The 25,024-nt window shown below is 42.6% G+C and overlaps 1 protein-coding gene across 1 annotated transcript in view; it reads left to right on the plus strand.

The window, feature by feature from the left end:
- LOC131261121 (neuromodulin) overlaps positions 1–25,024 on the plus strand; it is a 58,769-nt gene that overhangs the window by 28,674 nt on the left and 5,071 nt on the right. Inside the window, exon 2 of the mRNA XM_058263039.1 lies at positions 10,212–10,388. Coding sequence (XP_058119022.1) covers positions 10,212–10,388 — 177 coding nt within the window. The remainder of the gene's footprint in view (positions 1–10,211; positions 10,389–25,024) is intronic.

Here is a 25,024-nt window from a genome sequence, read left to right on the forward strand (position 1 = left end):
AGAAAACTACTCGTGACATGTTTGTAATCTCTCGGCCTTCGTTCGGCTGTACATTCGCTCCTTTAAACAGTGCGCCGCCAGCACGAACGGCACTAATATGTCCGTTTGTTCACTTGCCCATTACTGAGCTTACCAATCGTTCAGTTTGAACGTTCCACATTTGTCCACCAGGATGATAGCAGTGCGATGGTACTATTTATAGATCTCTGAATGACGCTACCATAAGGATTAATAAGCCTCTTCTCACATGCGGCCTACTTTTTCTCCTCTTCGCTTGTGTTTTTTTTTTGTTCGGTTTCTGTAGAAATTTGTGCGCTTTCTGTGACGTTGAACATGTGGCAGTCGGCAAGGGTGAATAAAAGCCCTCGGTCAGGCACAAGTCCGGAGAATCTATAATGGAATTAATTAGACAGCAGAGAGCACTCTAGGCGTGCGTGTGACCGCACGAAGCCAGAATCGGGTCAGCCTTGCCCGTCAATGTCTGCCGAAACATCAAACGAAAGAAAACAGCCCCCTCGAGCACGGACTGAAACGCACCCACACACACACATACAGGCCCGGAAACGATCCTCCCATCAACGTCGAGGCAATGAAGAGCGCTCGTCAGCGTGCGGTCGATTCTGGTGGGATCCGCTGACGAAAAGTCGCCACCATTATGAGATCATTCCTCGCAACGGGCTAATTGGATGTAAATAATTCAAATAGTCAATGGCAAGGCTCGGGAACGACTCTCAGGCGCAAAAGACTCGTGCTTCGGAAAACTTTTCTCGGGCCATCCCCGTAATTAACCGACGCTCGTGTCGCCCAATTGATTGTGCAAATGAAATAAATGATTGCGGTTTTCCAGTGCCACGTTGTTCAATGCATTGCCGGCAGTGAAGCTCCTCCATCTAGGGGAAGGTGACAGCACCGGACAGCTGTTTGATCTGCATAAATTGAACAGCGAATGCCGTGGGCCGCACGAACCGCACACGGCTTGTTGCTGTGCACGTGCGGTACGGAAATTATTGCCCGGTTGCCCGTTAATTGAGTGGCCTCTCGTAGGCGTTTTGTTTACCCGCGTCCCGTGTCGAACCGAATCGAAAAACCGAATGAAATTTTCATGCCGAACGTAGAGAAAATATGCTTATTTATTCATAACCGTTGTCAACAATATGAAAGTCATTTTCGATCCTATGAATTTGACTGACTTTTTTTCGACAATTGCATAACAGTTTCGAGTAAAATAGATCACCATATTTAATTTATCTGCAGAGACAAACTCTGAGAACAGAGGAAACCGGTACTTCGTAATAAAAAATCTCCAAAACGGTTCTCAAAACGCCGTAAAGTACTATTTGTAGCATATATTTTCATTTCAGTGCCTCTGCTCTTCATAACGATGTTCCGGTAGAGTAAATAAAGCATAATTGCACTCCGCTTCCAGTAGCAAATAGTAAGAGTGCATTTGAAAGTCGTCGGCAAATGCTAAAAACCACTGCCAGATTTTCACCGAGCGGCACAATAAAGCCACTAGAATATGTCCGACAACGAGCGCGCACTTTCATTTCCACTCACGTACGATCTTTATTCTAATGCAGCTCGAAGTGAAAAATCAACACCACACTGAAAAGTTTTGCGGCACGACCAATGTGCACTCACGCACGGTCCCAGGCACGGTCCCAGAGGTGAACTGCGCCTTCGCACCTGCCCGGAGTAGGTCGCATACCAACCTCGACTGGCTTTGCTGTGTACGGCCAAAGCGACAACAAACAACAACCCGAAAGCAGTAGATCACATGATGAGAACACAAGTTGTCCGCACAGTGTTGTCGTTCCTTTTTTTTTCGGGCAGCGGGTAGTTCAAGCGATTTGTTCAGCAATCGTCCGACCACGGGAGGGCAGTGCGATGATGAAACATCAAATTCGAGACAGCTCGGACGACAGCTCAGCACCGGCCATTCCGAGAAGGCACACGACGTGATCTTGTTTGTCGGACAACGTACCCCCACCCGAGGGAACGTGCCGTGAAGTACACGGGTTTTCCTCTCGTTGATTCCATTACTCATCGTGATTGACATGATCTTATCCTTCCCCGAGCTGCACTGTGATTAGTGTTTTGAGCTTTGTGTACGTGTGTGTGTGAGCAATGGAAAAGCTCACCGAACCGTACAAGATAGTCGTCGTTTCAATCTTACGCGAGTCACTTTCTCATTAGCAATCCTATCTCGATGCGTCGTTCTCTTTTTTGGTTGAGGGATGGCAAAAAAGGATAACCTTTCCTTGTGCCAGTAAACAAGAGGGAGGAAAAGGAGGGAGATTGGGTGGAGGTGGGCTGTTTGAGGTCCTTGTCGCAGCAGAATCATCCGTGCTCCGAGCCATTTTCGCATCGCTTCGGGTCAAGGACGTGCGAAATTGGAAAACTTTTGCGTACGACGAAGCGGAACGGCTACGACGGAACGAAACATGTCGTACTCACCACTCGGGAGTTGGATCCTATTTTTCTCTTCTACTCCCGCTTGAACTTGCCTGCATCTTATACACACGCACGCATAGGTGGCAAAAGTTAGGTAAGTGAAAATATTGCCCTCAATTAGTAACACGTCCGGGCCGTTTTGCGCTTATCCGTACGGGGATGCTGCAGGGGGTTTTGTAATCAAGCGTCGGGATGTAAATTGTTTGCAAAGTATCATTATCCGTCCCGGGGCCGGCGGACAATATGTCAGCTCATGACATACGGGTGTTTGGGGTTTTTTGTCGGGGCGCTCCTGAAAAAGTTTTCCATTTTCTGCCAAATTCCTGGCGCTTCGGTAGTAACGGTTGCCGCAAGGCCGTAATAAAAATGTACCATACCGTATTCCGACGGAAGGCCCACGTCCCGGAAACGCCATAACACAATTCTTTCATTTTGTTTCATTCACAACGATTTATTTTAACAAGAGCATTTGATTTTGGTTCTATCGAACAATTTTTCATCTCTTCTTTTCAAAATAAATTGTGACGATTCGTCAATAGGAAGGAACTCAAAATGCTCCGACAACTTCCACTGAATCCTTTCATCCACTCGACAATCAGCTGGAATTTATAGCGAAATCCGGCACCACGGCAGAACATAACTCTCACGAACGAAAGCAAACATTCTTTTATTCGATCCCCAAACAGATACCACTTAAGGGTGCACCGTTTTCCAAACCAGTAGAGACCTCAAGGGACGGCGGCTCTGTCACAAAGATAGTTTTCAAATTGGAAAAAGCAAACAAAAAAACATCTAAAACAAGCCCGGGGCCAAAATGAAGATGGCAAATCGGCAACGGAAGGCAGACGGCACTTTCGGGAGACCGCCGGTATACCATAAGTCACGCTGGCCGAACCGAGCGGAACTGAAGAAAGGCAAAATGGCGTTTGGGGTGGGGAAAGAAAGGCACTAATAGAAAGTAAACTATTTCCTCCTCGTCCATTTTCCGCCGCATTACCACCGCATCTGGTGGCCTCGGTGTTTGTGCGACTCTTCGATGGCCGCCGCCTTGATGGCTTCGATACGATCGTAAATAAGAAAGATAATCATAGACAGCCCAAACAAACCACCCATCCCACCACCGGAGGGAGTTTGTGAAAAGTTCGGCATCTGCAGCCTAACGGAATACGCGCAGCGAGACCACTCTTTCTGGCGTGTCCTCCGCATTGGCCATGTGTGTGTGTGTGCCTATGAGACGACCGGAATCGGTTTCGATAGCTGGGTGAGGGCCAAAGAATTTTGCTACTTGCCAGACCGACACAACCGAATCGGCCGGATGCGGGGCCTCGAGTGTGCTAGCCGAAGTTTCGCCTCGGTAGGAAATGGGTGATCCTTATCGGCGTGAGGTTCCCTTCTTTGTTGCCGCACGCCACTTGAGTGGCATTTGTTCCTGCATTTCCCCCAGCCCGGCGTGCATCTATCGTGGTTGCTTGCGCTATGAAATTCCTTCGAACTATGGAAGGAAAACTGCAATTGATGCATTACCGAGTGAAACACCGGGCGCCTCCATCGAAGCGAACCTATTTGGTAAATCCGGCTAGAATAATGATGCATCGGAAGCAATTTGTGTTTTAACGAACTAAAACGCCCACCTTCACTATTTTCTTTATCCCTACCATGTGTCTTTGACAGACGGTTGCTCATTTCCCAACCAAATGACGTGGTGCATGAAGACAGTTTTCGTTTTGCATAATTTGACAGCTTTTGCTTACCATTTTCGCGGCAATCAATGTAACTCGTGTCCTTCCTTAGGTGCCCATGATTCTTCTTGTGTTTTGCGAAGGCAAAATCAATATATCTTGAATTTGGAACCACGAATTTATTACCGCGTCAAAGTTTTGTTTTTATCACGCGTCCTGAATGACGTCGAAAGATATGAAAACTAGATTTATATTGACCTGAAAAACAGTCGTCTTCAATCTTGTGATTGATTATAAACAATGTGGATGACAAAACCATAAATAAATCAATAATTGTAGAACAAGTGCGTAGCATTTACTCTTAAAAAGAAGCGGTCCGCACTCGGTTGGAAGAACAAAACAAAGTATTTTTGGGTTTTCAACGAACAGATAACAAAAATTAAATTTGTTTTTCTATCCAGTTGCACAACATCTCATCAATAAATGTGGCCTGTGCAATGTTTCAATTATTCAGTTAGCAAAATTTTTAAAGTCATAAGTCCCTTAAATTAAATAAAAAACAGAAGAACTATTCGTTGATCTAGCGTCAACAAAACATGTCCCGATCGCCAACATTTTGAAGTATGCGATCGATCTCTTCTAGCCACTGAAACAAATCAATATTGATGAGCTTAAACGCTGTAGCGCAACAACAGAACACCATTAGGGTTGGAACAATCACATGGTGAAGTAAAGTATTTCCGTGCGTGTTTGAGGCGGACCCTCGCCAATAGCACAATGTAAGAATCAATTTCGTCAGCCAAACCGAAACGAGCATGCAACCCTTGGCTCGACCGTTCGGCGGCAGGAAACTGTCGGATTCAGCTGACAGTCCCGATTACTTACGTCCATCAAAATGGTCCCGGTGCCCAGCCCAGGTGCACGATTTTCGATAGCTAACACGACTTCCGCCGGACATCGATCGGGTTCGCAAGTGGATGGGCGTTGCCAGCGAGCACATAAGCCGAGGCGGACAGAAATAGCCGGCTTCGGCGCTGTTCACCGGTGTTTATACCATCAACGGCGCATAATCGGCGTCCTTCGACCGTTATCCGTGTGCCAGGGATGGGGACTATAATTTAGTCCCAGGTAGCGCAGCATAATAGGTTCCACGAATGCTGCCATTAAGCTATTTTTATGTGTTTTCTTTTTAATCGCTCGAATCTAATTGAAGCGGACATGAGTGGAGGTAATAATTTCACAGCGGTACATACACATAACTTGATCCTGATTGTTTTCTTTTCCTATGGGTGTTAAACTATTGTTAGCTATGAGTGACTTTAGGAAACACGCTAACGAAAGCACAAGAAAAATGTAATACCATTTGATTTGATCTTTTTGTTCAGTTGGTTGAATAAATTAGTTTGCAATTTAAGCAGATTATTGAAAATAAAAGTCTCTTCAGACTAATCTTAATCTGTCATTCCAATCATTATGATTCTATTAATGCAGCCCCGATGGCACTGAGAACATTTTTCATTAATAATAAATACAATACTCCCCCTCTACTCTTCCGGCTCGAAAAACCCTCCCGGCGACAAGTCTATAAAAGTTCCGCTGCGCTCTTTCGCCAGAAAGCTCATTTTAATCTTTCCAATCTCTTCACACGGGTCGAGATTATGATTTATGCTCATGTCTTCTGAAAAGGCCCGCCTGAACGCACCCAGAAGAAAAATATCACTCCGAGGAGAGACAGCAACGAACAAAAAGCAGGGTGGGGGGGAGAAAATAAATATGGCCCTCAAAAAGCACGCTGATGACGTGGCGAAATGAAATTTGTTGATGAAAAATTATGCTCTCCGCGGGAAGAAATTGAATGAAAACTGAACTGCCCGAACAGCGGGAGGGGAAAAAAGGGTCAGCAGAACGGCCTACGGTACCTAGGATGAGGACGCAGTTTTACGTATTGCGCGCTGCGGAAAAAACACCTCACGATTAATCTTGATTTTGAGCCGACCGTAGTGGGAGTTGAAAGAAATATATGAAAAAGAGCGTAGTTGGGCGTTTTCTCTTTCTGGTGGGGTTTGTGATATATTTTTTGTACTGAACGAGAGCCCCTTCGAAACTGTCGAAATCCCGAAAACTCACGTCGCGTGTGATGGCATTAAGCGGGCTTATGAATTTTCCATCATACGGTATTATCGACCGATTCGGTATAGCATGCGCGGATTCGATCGATGGAACCGAAATGGGTCATCCAGAATTTCCCACAGGTAGTTGAGTTGAGACGGGCGGACGACAGAAGGGAGCATACAACGAGTAGCAAAACAAACATGTTCCCATTCTAACCATATTTTAACTATTAAAAAAAAAACATACTGACACACATATGTACACTGACTTTTCCGGTAACATAAGCACTCGGAAAATTGTGGTGCCTAAAAATAAATCCATCAACAACCGAACAACCACCATACGGCGGGTTTAGTTCGGGGAAAAACGGAAATGGTTTCCGCGCTAATGGTTTCGGCAGCTTGCGGGAAATGCGTCCAAACCCTGTACACTCTTTCCGTGTTGGACTGTCCACCCAGGTGTGGACCGTGGACTTGAGGACTGCTGGTAGTGGTGGTGATGGTGGTGGTAGTGGTATTACGGTACCGTAAACACACACCAGTACCAGCATGTTTCATGGATCACCTGAAGTAGACATCAACCGGAAAATCTCGCATGTGCAATGAATTTGCATATTATTTCGATACAGCATCCGGCCTATCCGAAGGTCCAGTCACTGACCCTACATGTGTGAGGGTCTTTGTGGAAGGGCATATGTGTTTTTCAATGCTCTGCTTGACACTGCCGAGCACCACACCTTGTTCAACTTGTTTTTATGTAACATTTTGTGGCAAGTGAAAAGCAACAGCACAGGAGCGGGAAGGTGAGCAAACTTTTCGACGAGCAACTTTTACCACATCAATTTACGGCAGCAAAGCTCGTACCTTCGGGACAAAATGGGAGGAAGCACCTGGGTGAAGTAAACAGTTTTTTCTCTTCCCAGCCGTAACGGAAAAGCAAACCGATGGATGCTACGGGCTTCTGAGTGCTGCCGAAAATGCTGCTTTTCGAAAAAGCACGTGCGCAAGATGAAACGAAGGTCTTGCGAAGGCAACGGTGGAAGGCAGAAGAAAGTCTCCGGAGAACGCCGTGGTTGGAAAAGAAGGAATGGCTGAGGAATGTGAGGAATGATCCGAAAAATGATCTTACAAACCCACGGGGTAAACAAATTCAAAATTTTCCACTTATTGAATTTTCGACCCGGTTTGGGCTGCCGGGCTGAGTTTTGCACGAGGAAGGAAAAGTGAACAACGCAAAAACACACACATACTCACTCTACTCGCCCAGAATTCTAACTGATCAAACTCTATCCCAACTTTGGCTGACGGGTGTCGGTTGAGTTGTTCGCTTTTTGTCCCATTCAGTTCCGCGCTCCTGGGAAAACTATGCAAAACGACAAAATCGTCGTGAAATACGACGATGTGCTGTCTATTAGTGTTCGGTGCCATGATTTCACACAGCACTTTTGCACGTTCGACGGTACGTGTTTTATTTCAGACTGTTTTTCTCGTTTTGGGGGAGGCAATATTTGAAATGCAAATGAAGCTCACAAACTAGCTGTGTGTAGTTTGCAAATTTGCACCCGAGCCAAGTTTGGAAAACAGATTGAGTTCCACCGGTGGCGTCGAGTGTGTCGCCAGCGCCGGCAAGTTCGCGAACGTTCGAAACTAAACAGCGAAGGTGGCCGGTTTTTACTCGATTGAAAATATTAAACTACGCCATTCATTAGCATACATAAATGTATTAACGCAATTGTAGTTGACGATGAGCGTTGCATTGGACAACGTTTTTGTTCGTACGGGGTGTATGGAAAATGGATGGTACTGTCGCAACAATATACACACGATCATAATTAGTTTTAAGACACACACGAACTACCTATTTCCCGGTCCACTCAAATTAATGTTAAAATAGCTGTTTGTAATTTCATTGCAAACTTGAGAATGTTCTTGTGTTCCGAAATCATCTTGCTGTTTGTATTGAAAGCTGATAATTGGCAATTGAATTTCTAATTTACGAATATTATAGACAATTTCGTTTATATTTTAAGGGATAAACTAAAGTTCTTACATTTTGTTAAATAGTATTTAGGTATATTTTCTGTCAAACTTGGGAGTGAATTAATGTCGTAAAGTTTTATTATCAAAATTTTGGATTCCATTGTGATGAAGCAATTCTATTCATTTCCATGTGAAATTAAACAAAAAAGTGATAAAGGTAAAATCTCACCCTTTTCGAATAAAAAGAGTCGTAACGGGGAAAACAGCGGCGACGACGTAGTAGTAACACTGAATGTCACAAACCGTAACATGCGAGCTCCTTGGGGAGCCACTTCCGAGCGTGAAATTTTACGACATCAAATGTCGAATGATGCGTTGGGAAAACTCTTGGCGTGCGGAGAAGATGAATACCTTTATTATCTCACAGCGGGGTCCTTTATTGATGTGTGTATGTTTTTCACGTGCGATTTAATGTCATTTTCCCGCACTGAAAACATCTTGGTGAGCATTATTGAAATGTTTCCGATGGGCGACAGACATCAACCGCTGAGAAAATGATGGCCGTAGATAAACGACACGTGAAAGTGTGTTTTTATTAAATTAAAAATATGCTTTGACCTCAAAAGGGACCAAAAACCGCACATGGTGAAGTACCAAACAGGCTGCTTAGCTAAGCAGCTTCGAAGCACGAACTGATCTACGATCGTGTTATGGTTGGTTTGTAACCTCCCTCTGATGGCTAGGGCTTACAGATACCCGTCAAAGGCCACACATTCAATATTTATCTATTTCCAAGCTCAATGTATTGGAAAAAGAGGACTACACAAAGCAAACACCAGCAGGGCAGCGGCGTATCTGAAACAACATTCGAGTATCTGCATGATTTATTGCGCGTCAGTGGTCGGTCAAAAACTTTTCCTTCTCTCTACGTACCTTGCCTTCGTCCAAACAAGACCTTCTTTGAAGTTTTCCGTTCAATTTGAGAAAGTTGTTGACAAAGTTTTCCCATGGGCTGCTGTGATGTTATTTTTTCGCAGAAGGAAGGTCGACGAACGTTTTATCAAAGCGTGGTTTACGTTCAGGAGCAGATAATTTGACCTGTTTTCCGATTTTTCCTACCTCTAAGAGAACGATTCGTTAAATGTTGAATCTTAATTTAAATAACTCTCTTTGTCAATTGTCAATCAATCAATTGAATCACTTCACAACAAATAAAAAATAACAGTTGGAGTGGTAATCGACTAACGCTCAGGCTTATCTTACCCCATTAATAGAAATTATTTACGCGAGCGATCTCATCAACATTCGGCAGAATTCCTCATTAAGATTCGATGCTCGACGTTGTCGTTCAATCATCATAAATATGCATTTGTTGTTGATAACCGTACTTTCAACCCTTAGGTAGATAAATTTAAAAGCTGTCGCGATATATGCATAACAGTTTGAATAATTCATTTGCAAACATATTACAATACATCGTAGGAGTAATATTTCTGGTGGACCTGCAACATAAGTAGTCATGGTAGTGTTAAATTCAATTTATTTCGTATTTAAACATCAAATTCATGGATCCAACGTATTTTAAAACAGTTTATTATCGCTCAATTCCCGTAATTGGGTCAGTTTCAAGCTACACGTGGGGCTTTTATTTTAGCTGGAGCAAACCCTTACAGATAATACTGCGAATACTTTGCATTCACAAACGCTACCATTGTTGCCCAAAGTTCATAGCATTGTTTTGTTCTAAAAGCATCCACATTGTTTATCGTCCAACATATTTTCTGGAAATTTCTTCACCGGAGGAGGGAAACTGTTTCTTCCGAGTACGGCACTTCCTGGATATTTTATGGTAACGCGTTACCCATCCGCCGTGGTGGAATATAAATGTGTATAATATTTAATCATTATGCCGTGCTGCCTTGTTCTTGTTACTTATTTCTGCCTTTTCCGTTTCGTTTCTGTGTTGTTTTGCCTTCTATCTCCGCAGTCGAACAAGCCGCAACTAAGATCCAGGCAGCGTTCCGTGGGCACAAAGTGCGCAGAGAGATGAAGCAAGGCGACGGTGTGACGGGTGCGCAGGGGCAGCAAAAGCAGCAGGACCAGCAGACGGAACGGGAGCCAACCAAGGAGGAGCTGGAGGCCGAATTCGACCCGAATGACGAAGGTAAGACGCCGCCCCGCCCGAAATGCCTCGAAACGGCGCCCGGGGCTAGGGTTAGTCTTTGCGATTGTGGGACCCGATGGGTTTCTGGTTCAGAATTATGATTGACGGTGCACCATGTTAGCTGTTGGGCGATGAATGTTTAGGCAAAGGGTTGTAAAGTAGACATCCAATAACGAGTTGAACAAGCCATCGCTGGGAAGGAATCAAAATTTAAAGCGGCAACACGGGTTGCTTTAAATCGTTTCTTTATTAGAGCAACGGCTCATCGTCTTTATTGATATTATCAAATTTCCAGCGACCTTTTTTAACTTTAATCGAAGTCAAAAACTCCACATTGTCATGTAACTTTATTTGTAGAACCTTTGTTCACCGTTCAAGTTTCACCGTTCCATCCAAAATGTAAAATACAACAACAATACAACAAGTATGGACGAAGAACAACACTTTAAAAATCATTTTCGCTTTAAAGTGAGCTTCCATCAGTGACCGCAACGGTTCACAATGGTCCCGTTAAATGCGGCTTGAAAATTACATGACATTTGGGGTGCAAGAGCATCAAGAACCTGCCCGCATGCCCATGAGTGTATGCACCATTTGGTAATGCCACGCATGCATAAGCAATGGCGGGTCACTGGGCTGCCATTTTCGACCACATAATTACGAAGTGGTGGCGTACAGCTCACTCTCCCGACGGTCCTTTTCGTTTTCACGCTTTCATTCTGCCATAGAGTTCTTTCTAAAGTGAAAAAAACCAGAGACCCTGTAAGTCTATGTTTGTATGCGTGTTGCTTGACGTCTGTTTGCATACGAACGAGCGGTTCCGTCCGAGCGATATCACCACATGGAATATTAATTAAAATTGATATCCTCCATTAAGGATAATTGGGTGAAAGACGAGGTCGACGCATCCCAAGTCTTGCCCGGGGCTAAACTGGCGCGAAAGCCCGAAACGGTGCTTCCTTTGGCCCAAACGGTGTCCATCGCACCCCAAAGACCGACCGTAATGGTAGTTTTCCCAAGAACACACTGCGGACCAAGTTCTTCACCGGCTTTCCGTCCACTTTTTACACACGTCCATATTGTGTGCCGATCCGTGCATGTTGGGCCGAGATTGTGGTTGTACCATTTTTACCTCCCCATAACGAAGGATGCTGGAGGGATTGAGGGGGTGTTTGGGGGGAGGGGGGATGGCAACGGGACTTCGCATGGCGGCAGTTTTGACCGGTCCGAATCTAGACCACAAACAAACAAACAAAAAGCGGGGAAGAGATATTCAAGGGTCGCGTTTTGTTTTTCTTACCGTGCCGATATGGTGCTCACATACACACACAGACACGTGGAAGCCACGCAAGCGCCTCAACGCCAGCAGGTAGATGGTGAGATGAATTTTTATCACATCCTTGCGCCCACGATGCCAATTTAGCACAATATTTCGCCACCTCCGGAACCCCGTGATTCCGGTCGCTCGGACGTGCAAAACAACAAGTGGTCCGAGTTCGAGGTACGGAGAACAAATTACGGTTTTAGGTGGAAATGGCGCTCACGCTTGTGTGTTTTGTTTTTGCTTCTTTTCCTTTATGCCCCACACATTGGCCAAGGCTTGATAAAGGATAATAAAAGCGGCAGAACTTATGGCCCTGCTTAGTCACCTTAGTCCGGGGTTTTCGACCACTTTCCCAAAGGTACGCAGTTTGGTACCTCGACGCTGGCCATGGAGCCTCTCTGACACCGAAGCCTCAAGGTGTGGCGCAAGCACGGATCGCTTTCAGGCCATTGTTCCTACACACCAGACAACTGGGCGCGTATAACTTCAAATCACGATGCCTTCTCAAAATGGGGGTCCCCATTGTGTATAATTGTTGCAACAAAGCAGCGTCAAATTGGCTCATAACTTTCCCTCCGTACCAAGAATAACACTTGCCGTGTGATATCACGAACGGTTCCTTTTTTTCTGCAAAACTGTTCTTTTTCTTTCTGTTTTCGTTGGAATGCCCTGGACGATGAAGACAATAAACGAACGAATGATCATTAGTTCCGGTCAAGCGCGGCGTGCTTTCCAGAACCGAAGGAAAAAAACAACTGATGAAAACAAAACGACACGGAAACACGATTGGGTGTATCGTTCGCGAAAGGTGATTATTTTTATTCCGTAATCCACCCACAAATGAAGGCAGAGACAAAAAAAACAGCGCAGCACACGATAGCCAATCAGCTCGCGGGTAATTGGCTATTTCGATTGTTTCCTATTTATACTTTTCTTGTTTTAATTTCTCCTCTATCGGCATGCTTCATCTCAGAAGGGCCTTGTTTAATGGTGGATGGCTTTAAATTGTAGCTATTATTTGCTCATAAAGAAGATGCCAGGATTCGTTCAGTTTTGGTGTAATGTTCATTTGAAAAAACAATGACCAAGTTTTGTTTTTTAAAATGAAAATTTTGAATTTTGTTGCAGAAAAACGCATTGGGAATGGATTATAGTTTTTTTTTACTTGAAAGTATAAAAATAGTCTTAACCCTTTCATATACAGGCTGGCCCCGGTTTTCGTCACCTAAAGGGACTTTGACAGCGATGAAAAGCGAGGCTAGTGGACTACAGTTCTCACGTTTATAATACCTACTCAAGACTTGACTGACACAGAACAAACGTTTGATGTGATGATTATTCTCGTCTGAAGTTTTAGTGGTTGATATGAAGGTGTTCTTGAAACTATAACTAAGTTTGTGTGTTTTATCATCAAATCAATGACCATCAACCGTTTTATATTCCGTTTTACTTCTTTGGTTTCCATACCGTGTAGGTTAACAATAATACATTCAGTGCTTCAATTGGAAGATATTTTTATTGAGCAAAGTAGTCTGAAGCAGAAAACCTGTACCACTTGTTTATGAGTCCATGTTCGGATTCTCTGTCATACAAAATGCATTGAATCATATTAGTAAAGAACAAAGTACGCTACTATAAACCAGCTTCGAACGATTTGTCAAACGACGAAAACCAAGGCTGACGAAAACCGGGGCCAGCCTGTATATTAAATATTTTTCCCAAAACTCGTTACTGTTTGTTCAACTATAATGAAAACGATACTTTTGAAACAAAACATCAAAGGAAACATTATGTCAAAGGCGGCAAATGTCTTTCTGATTATTCGTTCAGAAAGAAACCAAAAAAGAACTATCCAACTTAATTGCCCCCAAACGTACTTGGAAAGCAAGTAAAAGAAATTCCAATATCATAACTATACTCGTCATTTATTTACTGTTATGGTCCATAGGGAAAAATATTTCCCATGAAATTTACAAAAAAAAACCTACACAGACTACTAGGTTTTTCTCTTATTTTACACCCCAAATAGCCAAAATATTGTGTTGTATTGTCAATTTTAGTCTTGAATAACTTATGGTCCTGAAAAGGTTAAAGAAAAAAACTAAACTTATTTAAAGGCCAAAGAGCACTGCTCTTTTGCTTTCTTTTATAGAACCCCCACTGTACTGTAAAATATTGTAGCTCTGAAAAGCTGACAAAACTAACTACGGCAAACGTTATTGTGATTAATCGATAATAATGGAAAGCGACTAAGATTTATTTATTCTTTATAGATCTTTCTAATATCTTGTAATATACTGAGTTCTTTGAAATTAATACACATCAATTTCTCAAAACTATTTGAACTTACTTATTTATTTAGGTGGCGGTATATCTTTGCCTGACCATCAGAAACTGCACACGGTGTCATTTATTAAACGTTGATCACTTCTCTAGCTATCTATTCTCACAAAGTGATACTGATCTCTTTAGCTTATGTGCTGATAATGTGCAGAAACAATAATTCACGTCCGGAGCACACTCCCCTGGTCGTCACCCCCTTGCAGTAGCAACCGCAACTTTTCACCTGCTTAAAATACTGACCCCTATTAAATATACTCTATCAACAGCTTCCCCAGCGAATGAACTGACTCGAAGCGGCGAGTCTTCTGCGTGCGGGAAAGATAAATTTTCCCCCAAAAGACTCTCGCTATCGACTATCGTCGAGCAGTTTTCATCGGCGCTTTTGGAAAGTTTCCTGAAAGCCACTCAACGACCGGTGTCGGATCTCTTAGCCGTCCTGATCCAGCCCCCTTCCCCCGCGCCCACCGCACCGGGTGAAAGCTTCTTTCTGCAGCAAACTTGCCCGCTGGCATCTGCAGAATGCGCACACTAAGTAGTGCACACCGCACGCTGGAAAACCCGCCGTTAATAAATTGGTTTCGTCGTCGCCTTGTCAGCAGCCCACTTGGCAAAACCAGTCCGCACGTTCATACGTACGTACGTACGTTTCGGTTCCAGCAGAGCGTTTTTGTTCACCTCCCTATGAAACTTTATCCTTTCGAGAGGGAACAATTTCAAAACCCTAAAGCTACCTTTACACTGCTGCACAAGCATTGTAGTAGAGGAGTGTCTATTGCTATGCGATTCGATGCAATTCCGTTTCCACCACTCGAATGCAGAGCATAAAGCACCCGCTATCGTCTTTGCCCCGTTTAACAGACGACCGGTTATAACAATGCACCGCGTACCCGCTTTTCCAATTTGTTTCATTTGTTTTCCATCTCGGTTGGCTTCGGTTTTGCATAATGCTCATCTGCCCATTGCAGTCGCAGACCTATGGCTTTCCTATTGCGATGGTTTAACACTGACAATAGCATACTCTGGGAAACTATTGTGCGACATGACATGACGCAACAAAAGATACAATAACACCACAAACGATCGTCAAACGATCCGAAAACAACAGGCCCAACTTAAGCCTACGGAAATCAACTGAGTATGATGGCTTGGGGTCCTTTTGCCAATTTATAATTAGGCTGCAAATGTCAGTACTTCTCTAGTTAAATAAAAAGCACAAAGATCATACATAAACAATAAAAAAAACTTATTCCCTAATTTGCCACTAAGCAAAAACCGAGGGAAAAACACAAACCCACGAAAGTCACGTTTCGCGGAGCCTGATCGTAAACTTTCCCTTTCCCTGCACAATCACCACCGTCGTACCTTCTTTAGGAGTAATTCGTTTTGTATGCAAAACACAAAGAAAGAATAATTGCTGAAAACGACATCTCAAACCGTACAAACAAACAAATGAACGAACGAACACCATGATAATAATGCGGTTTGCTAGTGGGTTAGCATTGGCTTCAGTTGACCTAGATACGCCATCGCGCAAACAAAATTTCATTTCTGACGGTACCTCATACCTTGGCGCGTTTGAAATAAAAATGAGCTTTCCGGTGCACTAGAACTCAAACACTGAATAAACACAGGGAGAGTGGAGTAGTATTTGTTTTGGGCTGGAGGAATAGCGAAACTCAAAATTACCTCCTTTCTATTTCTTAATTTTTTTCTTCATTGCAAAACGCGTCGAAAACCAAGACAGCATCCAACCACACATGGCACTGCTTTTCTCAGAAAAACCCCTTTTCCCAACCACTTTCGCGTTGACCGTCCGTTTGGTACTGTTTTGCTTTCATTATTCATCTGGGGGCGCGTGCACGGGGGGCACATGTGGCAACTTGACACGACGATGGCGCTCCGTATGGAGCAGCCAGCAACAAAGTTTTCCGATGGCAGACGCTACCCGGGCGCTAGGCGATCTGTGGAAAGCGCCTTTCTTTCTGTTTTGCTTTGCGGTACCGTACAAACAGTTCGCTCCGCCCGAGGTTTCCCTTTCGCCAGCGTTGCACTGTGTGTTTGCGGTGCAAGTTTCCCAGTAAAAACAGTTTTAATCAGCTCAGCAAATGATATAAATAGCGCTAAAGTGGTGATTTGAATGCAGAAAATCGCCTACTTTCGCTGCACGCGTGAGCTTTTGCAGCTGCAGCCACAATTGAGTTTCTTCTTATCTTTTCTTTTCTTTTTACAATGCTGTTTCACATTTTTGTGTGTTTTCTGATCGATGCAAAAGTTTCATATTGTTAAATGCGAGAAATATTTGTACTTAATGTTTGGCAAAGAGTACGTTTCAATAGGAAACTAATCGGATTCCTGGTTTTTCATTGAACAGTCCATGATATATTTGCTATAAAATGTACCGCTAGAAATTGGAAAGGCTAAAGCAAAACAGGAACCAATAATAAAGGACCTCTTGGGGGGTGCAAAAGTACGGCCGGCTTAAATCTCAAGTGGAATTAAAAATAAGTACCACAAATGGCAGCCAATGCAACAAAGTGAATTTTACTTTTTTAGTATTAATAGTATGAATCTAAGATCATGCAAAAACATTCGGTGTGTATTGTTTCATATTTTGTATACACTATATTTGTAAATATTAACTGGTTTTACCAAAATTACGAAGAAACGTAATTTAAAGTTAAATCCAAAGTATTGAGAGACGAATTTGGAATGAACATGCCATTACCTAGAGATTCAAACATTGATGAATTATTTCTTTTCAATATGCAATACGTGACCGTTTCGTGATTTATGAACATTACACAACACTTTTAATTTGTTTTCCATATTTCAACGACTACGAATCGTGCTTAACAAAAGCTCCTTCCTCCTTCCATTTGATCACCGCAAACGGATATGAATTCCGTTTTTTTTACATGAAAACCATCAACGAAATTGTGGCACAAAATTTACATGCTTTCGATGAAAATCAACACTCGTCACGTTTATCAATCTCGACCGATTTTCGGCGTGTGTGAAATGCCAAATCGTCGTAATGCAACCACCAGCCAACCAAAACGGAGCATGTTGGGTGTGTGTTTCAGATAATATATTCAACATCCCTTGGGGGTTTTGGATATTGCCGTTCGCCATATATAATTTCACACCACAGCAAAGCATTGCACCGCAACACGCACACGCGAGACCACCTCGTAAAAGTGTCGAATGGAAAGTGTTTATTTAACCAAATTCCATCTTCGACACTGATCCTTGCCAACGCGAGGCACACCGCGTCCGTATGTTTACGTTTTCGGGTACCACAAATCGGCCGCAATCGGTTTGCGTGCCAGCTGCATAAATCAACTTTTGCTCCCAATCTGCATTTACCGGTGTGGTAAAATTTATTCTGACAATCGTGTGATCTTCTTGAACATCCGTATCAATCTTGAATCAACCGAAATTTTTAACAACATTGGATACATACCTACAGGCATCATTTTTGCTGTTCTGGAATGAGAATATCTGAAAGAGATTTAGTTCAAGACCTTCAACGTATTGTTTAATATTCCGAAAGTCACTTTCAGATTCACACCAATTAACCAATCAGTAGAGCAATTGAAAACTGCTTCCTAAAAAAAAAGAGAAACATTTCAGCATCCAAAGCCGAATGGCACGGGATAAAATTATGAAACACCGAGCAAAAACAATTTACAGGCTAACCCTCTGAATAGATAATGACCGTCGAGTGGACCGAGCCCCAAAATCGTCCAAAAAAGTGGAAAATTAAAAACTTCTGCTCTAGACAACTTTTCCCACCGACCTTCACCAGAATCGACTCCGCGATGGAAATTCGTTTGGATTTTTTTGTGCTTTGCTTTTCCCCCAAAGACCTACGCCCAGAAGGCTTGGGCCGGACCGACTCTCTTGTAGTTCATTATGTCCGTTTGAACTTCTGCTCGCGCTTTTCTGGCACTGTCAAGCGAGCAGTTTTCAATTTGATATTGCTACGCTAGGATGAAATATGATAGTCGTCCTTCAGGCTGACACTTCCGGGTGCGATTGGCATCGAGCGGTCCATTTTTCATTCTTCGTCTACTTAGTTTTCCGTACTTAATAGTATAAAATTATGGGACGAGTTGTTTCGCTTTTGTTGAACGAAATCCTTCATTAAAAAATAGATAAACACGATTTGTTGTACAAAGTTTGACAAGTGCATGGGAAAGTTCCGATGGTGCAACTGATCCAATTTATCCTGGCGATTATCTTATCCTCATTTTTAATCTTCTTTCACATTTTTATTTTATTTTTCCCATTCCGTTTATTTCTTGGTAGTTTGCCCTGACACAATGCTCCAAGAAGCTTTTGTTCTGGGCAAACAAAATAAAAGCAAAGTTTGCGCCCGTTTCATTGCTTTTATTTTTTTATGCGAACCATTAATATTACCGAAACATTTCTCGGGGAAAAAACAGTTCACTGTTCCCATAATCGTGAACGACTCTACTGTACTGGTATCTTAATTGTGCGCCTCTTTGCCACACTCTGGTAAACACGAAGCCTCCGCTGTTTGGTGAAATAAAAAAAAGTGAAAGTATCTTCCGCACAAACACATCGCGAGAAGGAAGTATACTCTCGTGGGACGCTTTTAGGCTCCTGCGGCAAATATAAGAGGGTTCGCTGTACTCGCGCTAGCGGTAACGATAAACAGCACGTGCACTAAAAAGGCCGCCAAGTACTACGCACGTGGCAAAGCGGGTAGCAAGAAACCTGCAGGTAAATGTTTACCCAGTGGACTGTAAGTCCCGGAAGAGACACCGGGCCATGTCGAACAGTGCGATCATTGCTCGCGAACTGCACAGTGAGACTAACGGCAGATTACCTGCGCGTCTAGGTTTTATGTTTGGTGTTAAAAAACTTAAACGATTTCCAACAACAAAACAGATAAAGATTTGCCAAGTTGGGTTTTTATTGCTAAATAAATTACAGATCAGGTGTCTCTCTCAGTACAAGAGTACATTAATCAAAGACAATATAACCATTTATTCCCGGCCGTCAGCCAGTCGCTCTCAAAGTGTACACAAGCGACTGTGCTGTCACAGAAGTGCTTTATACCTTAATTAAATGTGATATGCAATCGTGACCAGATCCAGGTAGCCGACCACACACACACAAACATCGACACGAACTACGGAACCCTCGAGTGCAAACAAAACTTAACCTCCACCACAAAACATTCAGAGCTCCGCGGGGCGCGAATGCACCTTCACCAGCACATAACTCAGACAGCTCCGACATCTTCCCCATTTCAGTGGGATGCCCATCGGTCGATGGCAAAACCCGGGTGACCGCGAAGGGAGCTCTTAAAAATTTAATCATTTAATCATGGCAACGAGAATCCTTGAACCAAGAAACCAACCTTCCCCACGGCACGCGGAAACCGACCCTTCGAGTGGTTTTGGGTGTTGGGTTGTTTTCGCATTTTCACTGCGTTGCTCGGGGCCAGTGTTTGTTGGATTCGCGGGAAGTGACAGTTAACGCTAGCGAGTGAAATATTAAGCAAATCTTAAGTCATTTGTCACGAAGACCAACGGGAGGGCAGGGCTCTGATGACGCGAGAGAGGAAAAGGGAAAGAGCAAAGATATAAACAGAATGACAAAGGAGACAGCCTTGTCCATGATAGGATGATTACCGACCGTGAAACTCATCGAAACGTGAGTATTCTCCATAGACTTGTGCTGCAATTAGCGTAAGATTTCTTCGGAAAACTTTCGCAAAGTTGCCCGTGAAAGTTTTTGGGGAAGGAAATAAAATTTGATTACACTTTCGGTGTTGTTCGTCGGAAGGTGTAATTGTTGTATGAGCAAGCACTCTTCTGATGTTTGAGAAATGTTAATTGCATTGTTGTTGTTGTTTTTGAGTTGTTTCACCAGAATGGCTCAACAAAACGAATTTTTATGAATACAAAACTAACCTCATAACCTAAATCTATTTCATACTTTTTTGTTTTGAACTTAAACGATGAAAACAAAATAGTAAAGTGACTCCATATAATTTCATATTTTTAATAATTATATTTAATTTTATTATTTTATTTTTCCAAAAACTGCTGCCTTTTTTATGTAAAATAAATCTCTGGCAATTATTTTAGAAAGTACGCTAGGCTATGATATCCAAGCACTATAAGCAAACGCTTTGAAGGTAGGTAGTTTTTAAGACAATGTGAAACATTGAAGTGGAAAAAAATTACTATGATATTTCCTTGCAATTAGAATGATTTTGTGAACGTTTGACGATTGATAAGAATGAGCATAAAAATTATGTTGTTTTAAGGAATGTTTGAAATTTAGTTTTTCTGAAGTGAAAGTTGAACACGGGTTTATACGGGGGGTAGACGGGTATTTGTGTTCTATACGGGTTTCAATTGTCATATGGAAAGTTGGAAATTGAATACTTGGGTTTCAATTGTCATATGGAAAGTTGGAAATTGAATACTTGTGCATAATAAAGGTAAAGTGACTTTTTTCAAGCACTGAAAGCGACACTTTGCTAGCAACTATATTGCAATAATAATAAAAAAATATTATTAGGCAAAACAATCTACTTCAAAACAATTTTCATTACGGAATGAATAAGTTTAAATAGTTTGACGATTCAATGTGCTTGACATTTGCTAGTTTTTTTATATCAATCTTATTTTGTAAATCACAGTCATTAGTTTTCACGCGAAGAATATGCAGAATATGCTAATCAATTTCCTATCAAATTAATTTCAATAAATTATCATTCAACAATATAAACAACGGCCCATCAACCTCGCATTTCATACTCCCGTCAACCAAATCCCCCCCAAAGATAAATATTGACGCACACTGTATACGTCGTACACACTGGGCCAAATATTAATCTTCCTTCCGAAAAGTCAACTAGTGCCGCAGTATAGCCCTCTGATTGTATCTGATATTCCTTTGAGGCTACGTCAGCGCCACTCTAATTAACACTCGTGATGAAAGTTAAAGGGGCGCAAAGAATAAGAGCTTTTACACTCCTTGTCCCGCGCTGGAAGGAATGCGTGGTGGAGTGGTTCACGGTTTTGCCTCGGTAGATTAATAAGCTATTTTATGAAAATCGAAAGAAAACGATACCGATCTCGATGGTGGCACGAAGTGAAAATCAATTTTCAAGCGCGTACGGGTGAGTCGGATGCTGGAGCCGTTAATTGGATGGTCGGCTCATCCGTGCTGTGTTCGGGTTTAAGCTCACAAAGAAAAAGGAAAAATAATGAAGCGATAAGACAAGAACTTTATCCATCCAACCGTAAAATGTACCATTGTACTAATCAAACTTTACGATCCGATCCGAAGCCCGTAATTCGGTAGTCTTCCGTATCGGCTCCATCCATGCCCACCGCCGGCCATTCCCTGATGCCAACGCGGGTCGGTATCATTAAATTTTGGATTTTAGAATTATTTATTTACCCTACTACCTACCGGTGGTAACATGTACCACACACCCCCGGGGCGAGTGCGTTCCGTTCGGATGGCGTTCCGGTTTATACGCCTGCAGGAATGATTTTTATTTTTTCCCTCACTTCCCATCGTTTCTTTGCAAAATTTCCGACAAATCCGCCCTTCCGATCGCACGAGAGCAACATTGGATTGGAATGCTGAACGGACTAACCGAATAACACACCGATAAATAAATAAATCCGCGCTACGCATTTCCGAAGTTTGGGGCTTAAAGGAATTACGGCCAGCCTTCCGGCCAGGAGCAAGCGGCCGCATTGTTCCGTTGCTGTTGGTTATTTTTCCGATTGTTTTTAGTTGTTTATTGTTCTTCCCCGCCCCGGTTTGGGTTGTGGTGTGCTATCTGCCAGCGATTGCCCACCAGCTTGCGTAGCTTAGAGTTTGAGGTTAGCAACCGTTCGATGTTTCCTTTTTCGGTGGTAAATTTTCACATTTCACGCACAAAATCGATGAACTTAGCACTCACTGGTTTTGGTTTCCTTCTCCAGTCGGCTTACATTGGTTGGGAGAATCGGACTTGCTGAAGGCCGACCGATCTTGCTTCGGTAGCGAACGGTAAATTTATTAACCTGATTTATTTGATGATTGGTTAGTTAATTCGATTGACTGTTGGAGCTTTTGTAACATGATTTGACTATCTTTGGTGTAATTGATAAAATATTGCGTTACAGCAGCATTTTTCGCCAGAAAAACTGTACCCTCCTTGATGGAGGCGCCTTGTGGTTTGTACATTTTTAATTGTTTAAAGTTTAATCGTTTCACCTTCCTGCCAATTCGACAAAATGTCTCAAAGAAAAAAAGTTTTGCCTAAAGCAGAAGAAACAAATATTTGTTTTTAAAAATTTTAGGATTTTACTAATCAAATGATGATCAGTCTGCAAGGAGCTATGCTAATATTTTTGTTCTACCATACGTGTCATTTGTGATTGTGATCAGCAATCAACTGCCAATAACAGGTAAAACATTGGTTTAATTGCATCGATTAGTGAAAAATTAATGGATGAACATTTTCAAACATATAAGAACGTGCTTTCGAAGCAGGTGTACTCAAAATAAACAAAGCGCATTGAAAATAGAAACAAAACGTGCGGTAAAAATACTGCCCGAGCCAGGCTCGAACAAAGCAGTACAAATTCCAACAGCTTGCCTGAGTCAACGTTGGGCAAAACTGTGGGAGGGTCAAACAAACACTATTGTTAACGGTATTTTTCTGGATTGAATTTTATAACTATCATCCCAAAATTTTAAACTTTGAATTGGCGGAAATGATCTTTTAAAAATGGGAACTCTGATAATTCTTACAATCCCCATCATCTGAGAGTACATCAAACTCATTTGCTCAACACGATCAATACAGATTTTCCCTAGATGGCATAGCAAACATTCCTTAGCATCGGAATATAGGGAAATGATTGCCACTTTCATCCTCCTCGCCCCTACCAACATCTTGCGCAACAGACGACATCCTTCTGAGTAAACTTCGCTTTGGCACTTGTGAACTTTCAAGTTTATCTCGACGAGCAGACAAGATTAAAAAACTTTTCCTCCTCCTTCCCCGACCTGCCCCGGTACCGCCCACAGATTGGCGATGTCTTGCGACACAGTTAATTGAAAATCCTCCACCGACCGAACTGAAATGGCTACCAAACAATGCTTGAGCTTCATGCCGGAGACGATAGTGCTTCCAGGTCGGGGAATGCCGAAAACTAGCCACCTACCGACGTGGCAACGTGGCGCACCGTAACGACCAGTAGCCGGTTTTAAGGGTGCAAAAGAAACATTTTCCCCTGCCGTTAGTAGCGCAATTCAATTGTAGGCCTTATTATCAACGCATTCCGGTTGGTTGGGTACTTTCTTCGCTCTGGAGCCTTCAGGGTTGTTTATGAAATATCCGCATCCATCGCATCGTCATTAGGATGCAGCAAAAAAACACGATAGTTGCATAAACATGAGTCCCTATGGGTCGCCATGAATAGATTGTGCCATTCGTAGGCAATGAATTGGAAGGTAAATATTTCCTTCAAATTATTTCCACCCGTTTTGATGGGGTGCATAGTGCAATGGAGCTTGATTTATTGTGCCATACACTACAAGATAACTATTTATATTTGCCTCATAACCTTTCAGGGCTAGTTATTGCTAAGTCATTGAACATTGTAGAGGAAGTAAAGCACAATGAAAACTTGAAGTGATAACTCAAATAACAAAGTATGGAATAAGGTTCAGTTTGAATAAAATAAAGTAACTAACATTATACCCTTGTTATTAATATTACTTTTTCTAAATCATTTTTTAAATTTCATTTTCCAACCCATTCTCCACAAAAACTTTTCGTTATATCCTCATCACAAACCAAATACAAACCGCACACATCAGACCATTTTCCGGCGAAACCATTCCTGCCCGATAGCTTCATCGTTATCGTCCAGATTTCCAACAATCCTTTCACAACAAACTATCACCCATATCCTTGATCACCATGGTCTCGTCTCCTCATTCTTACTTCGGCTCGCCTAGCCCTGTTCAAAGTAACGAAGAAGCGCATTCGAATCCGTAAATAAAACATTCATCCCGGTTCGGCCTCGGTCCGGGATAGGCTTTCCACCAGTCGGAAACCAGAACGTGCCTACACTCGATTGTAAATATTTAATTTCGATTCACTCACTCGCCTTTCGCACCAGCCGTTCGTGCCGCTGGATGGTAAAGCTTTCACCATTCAATGCTACGCGTGGTTTCCAAACGCCTGTACCTCCAACTATGCCCACGAAAAGAAAAGCGAAACTGTCAGCAGAGGGGGAGCGAAAAAAAGAAAAGCAATGACAAGGATTTCGAAAGGAAACAGTATACCATGCCGTTCAGCAACGAGGAAATTTAATCCTCATAAACCAAGCAAAGATTCGGAAATGACGTGCAATCCCGCCATTGCCGATAAACTTCGCAGCTACTTTCAGGTGTTCATGTTTCTCTCCTTCACTCAACGTTTTTCATGTTTCGCCGGCATCGCCTTTTATCGCACCCCAATCGATACGTTACGAGCCAATCATTTGAGCTAACAGTACCAATTTTCATCGAATTTGGGCCTTTAGTGTGTACGGCATCATTAGTTTTTCAAGTCCCTCGTAAACTATGTGAAGCTGGGGAAGGGTACGGTTGAAAATTTTGGAAAAAAGATGTTTTTTTTTTATCAAACCGTAAAGAACTGATGCATTTCAGAACAATATAATATTAAAGTATGCATTTGCTACCGAATTTCTGTCCAAAGTGGCGTGCGATAAAGGTACACGGCAATGACGGAATGAAATATCACGTACGTGACCATTAATCAGGTTCAAGGATCAGGTTTTTCCTGCGAGAGAATTCTCTTGAGGAAACGAAACAATTTCACATAACTGCTCCAACAGACAATGCGCAGCATTCCAATCAATGATTTATACCTTTTCGCTGGATAATTTGTCGTTAAATTTAATAA

This window comes from Anopheles coustani, chromosome 3, assembly GCF_943734705.1.
Source record: "Anopheles coustani chromosome 3, idAnoCousDA_361_x.2, whole genome shotgun sequence".
NCBI classification, from domain to species: domain Eukaryota; kingdom Metazoa; phylum Arthropoda; class Insecta; order Diptera; family Culicidae; genus Anopheles; species Anopheles coustani.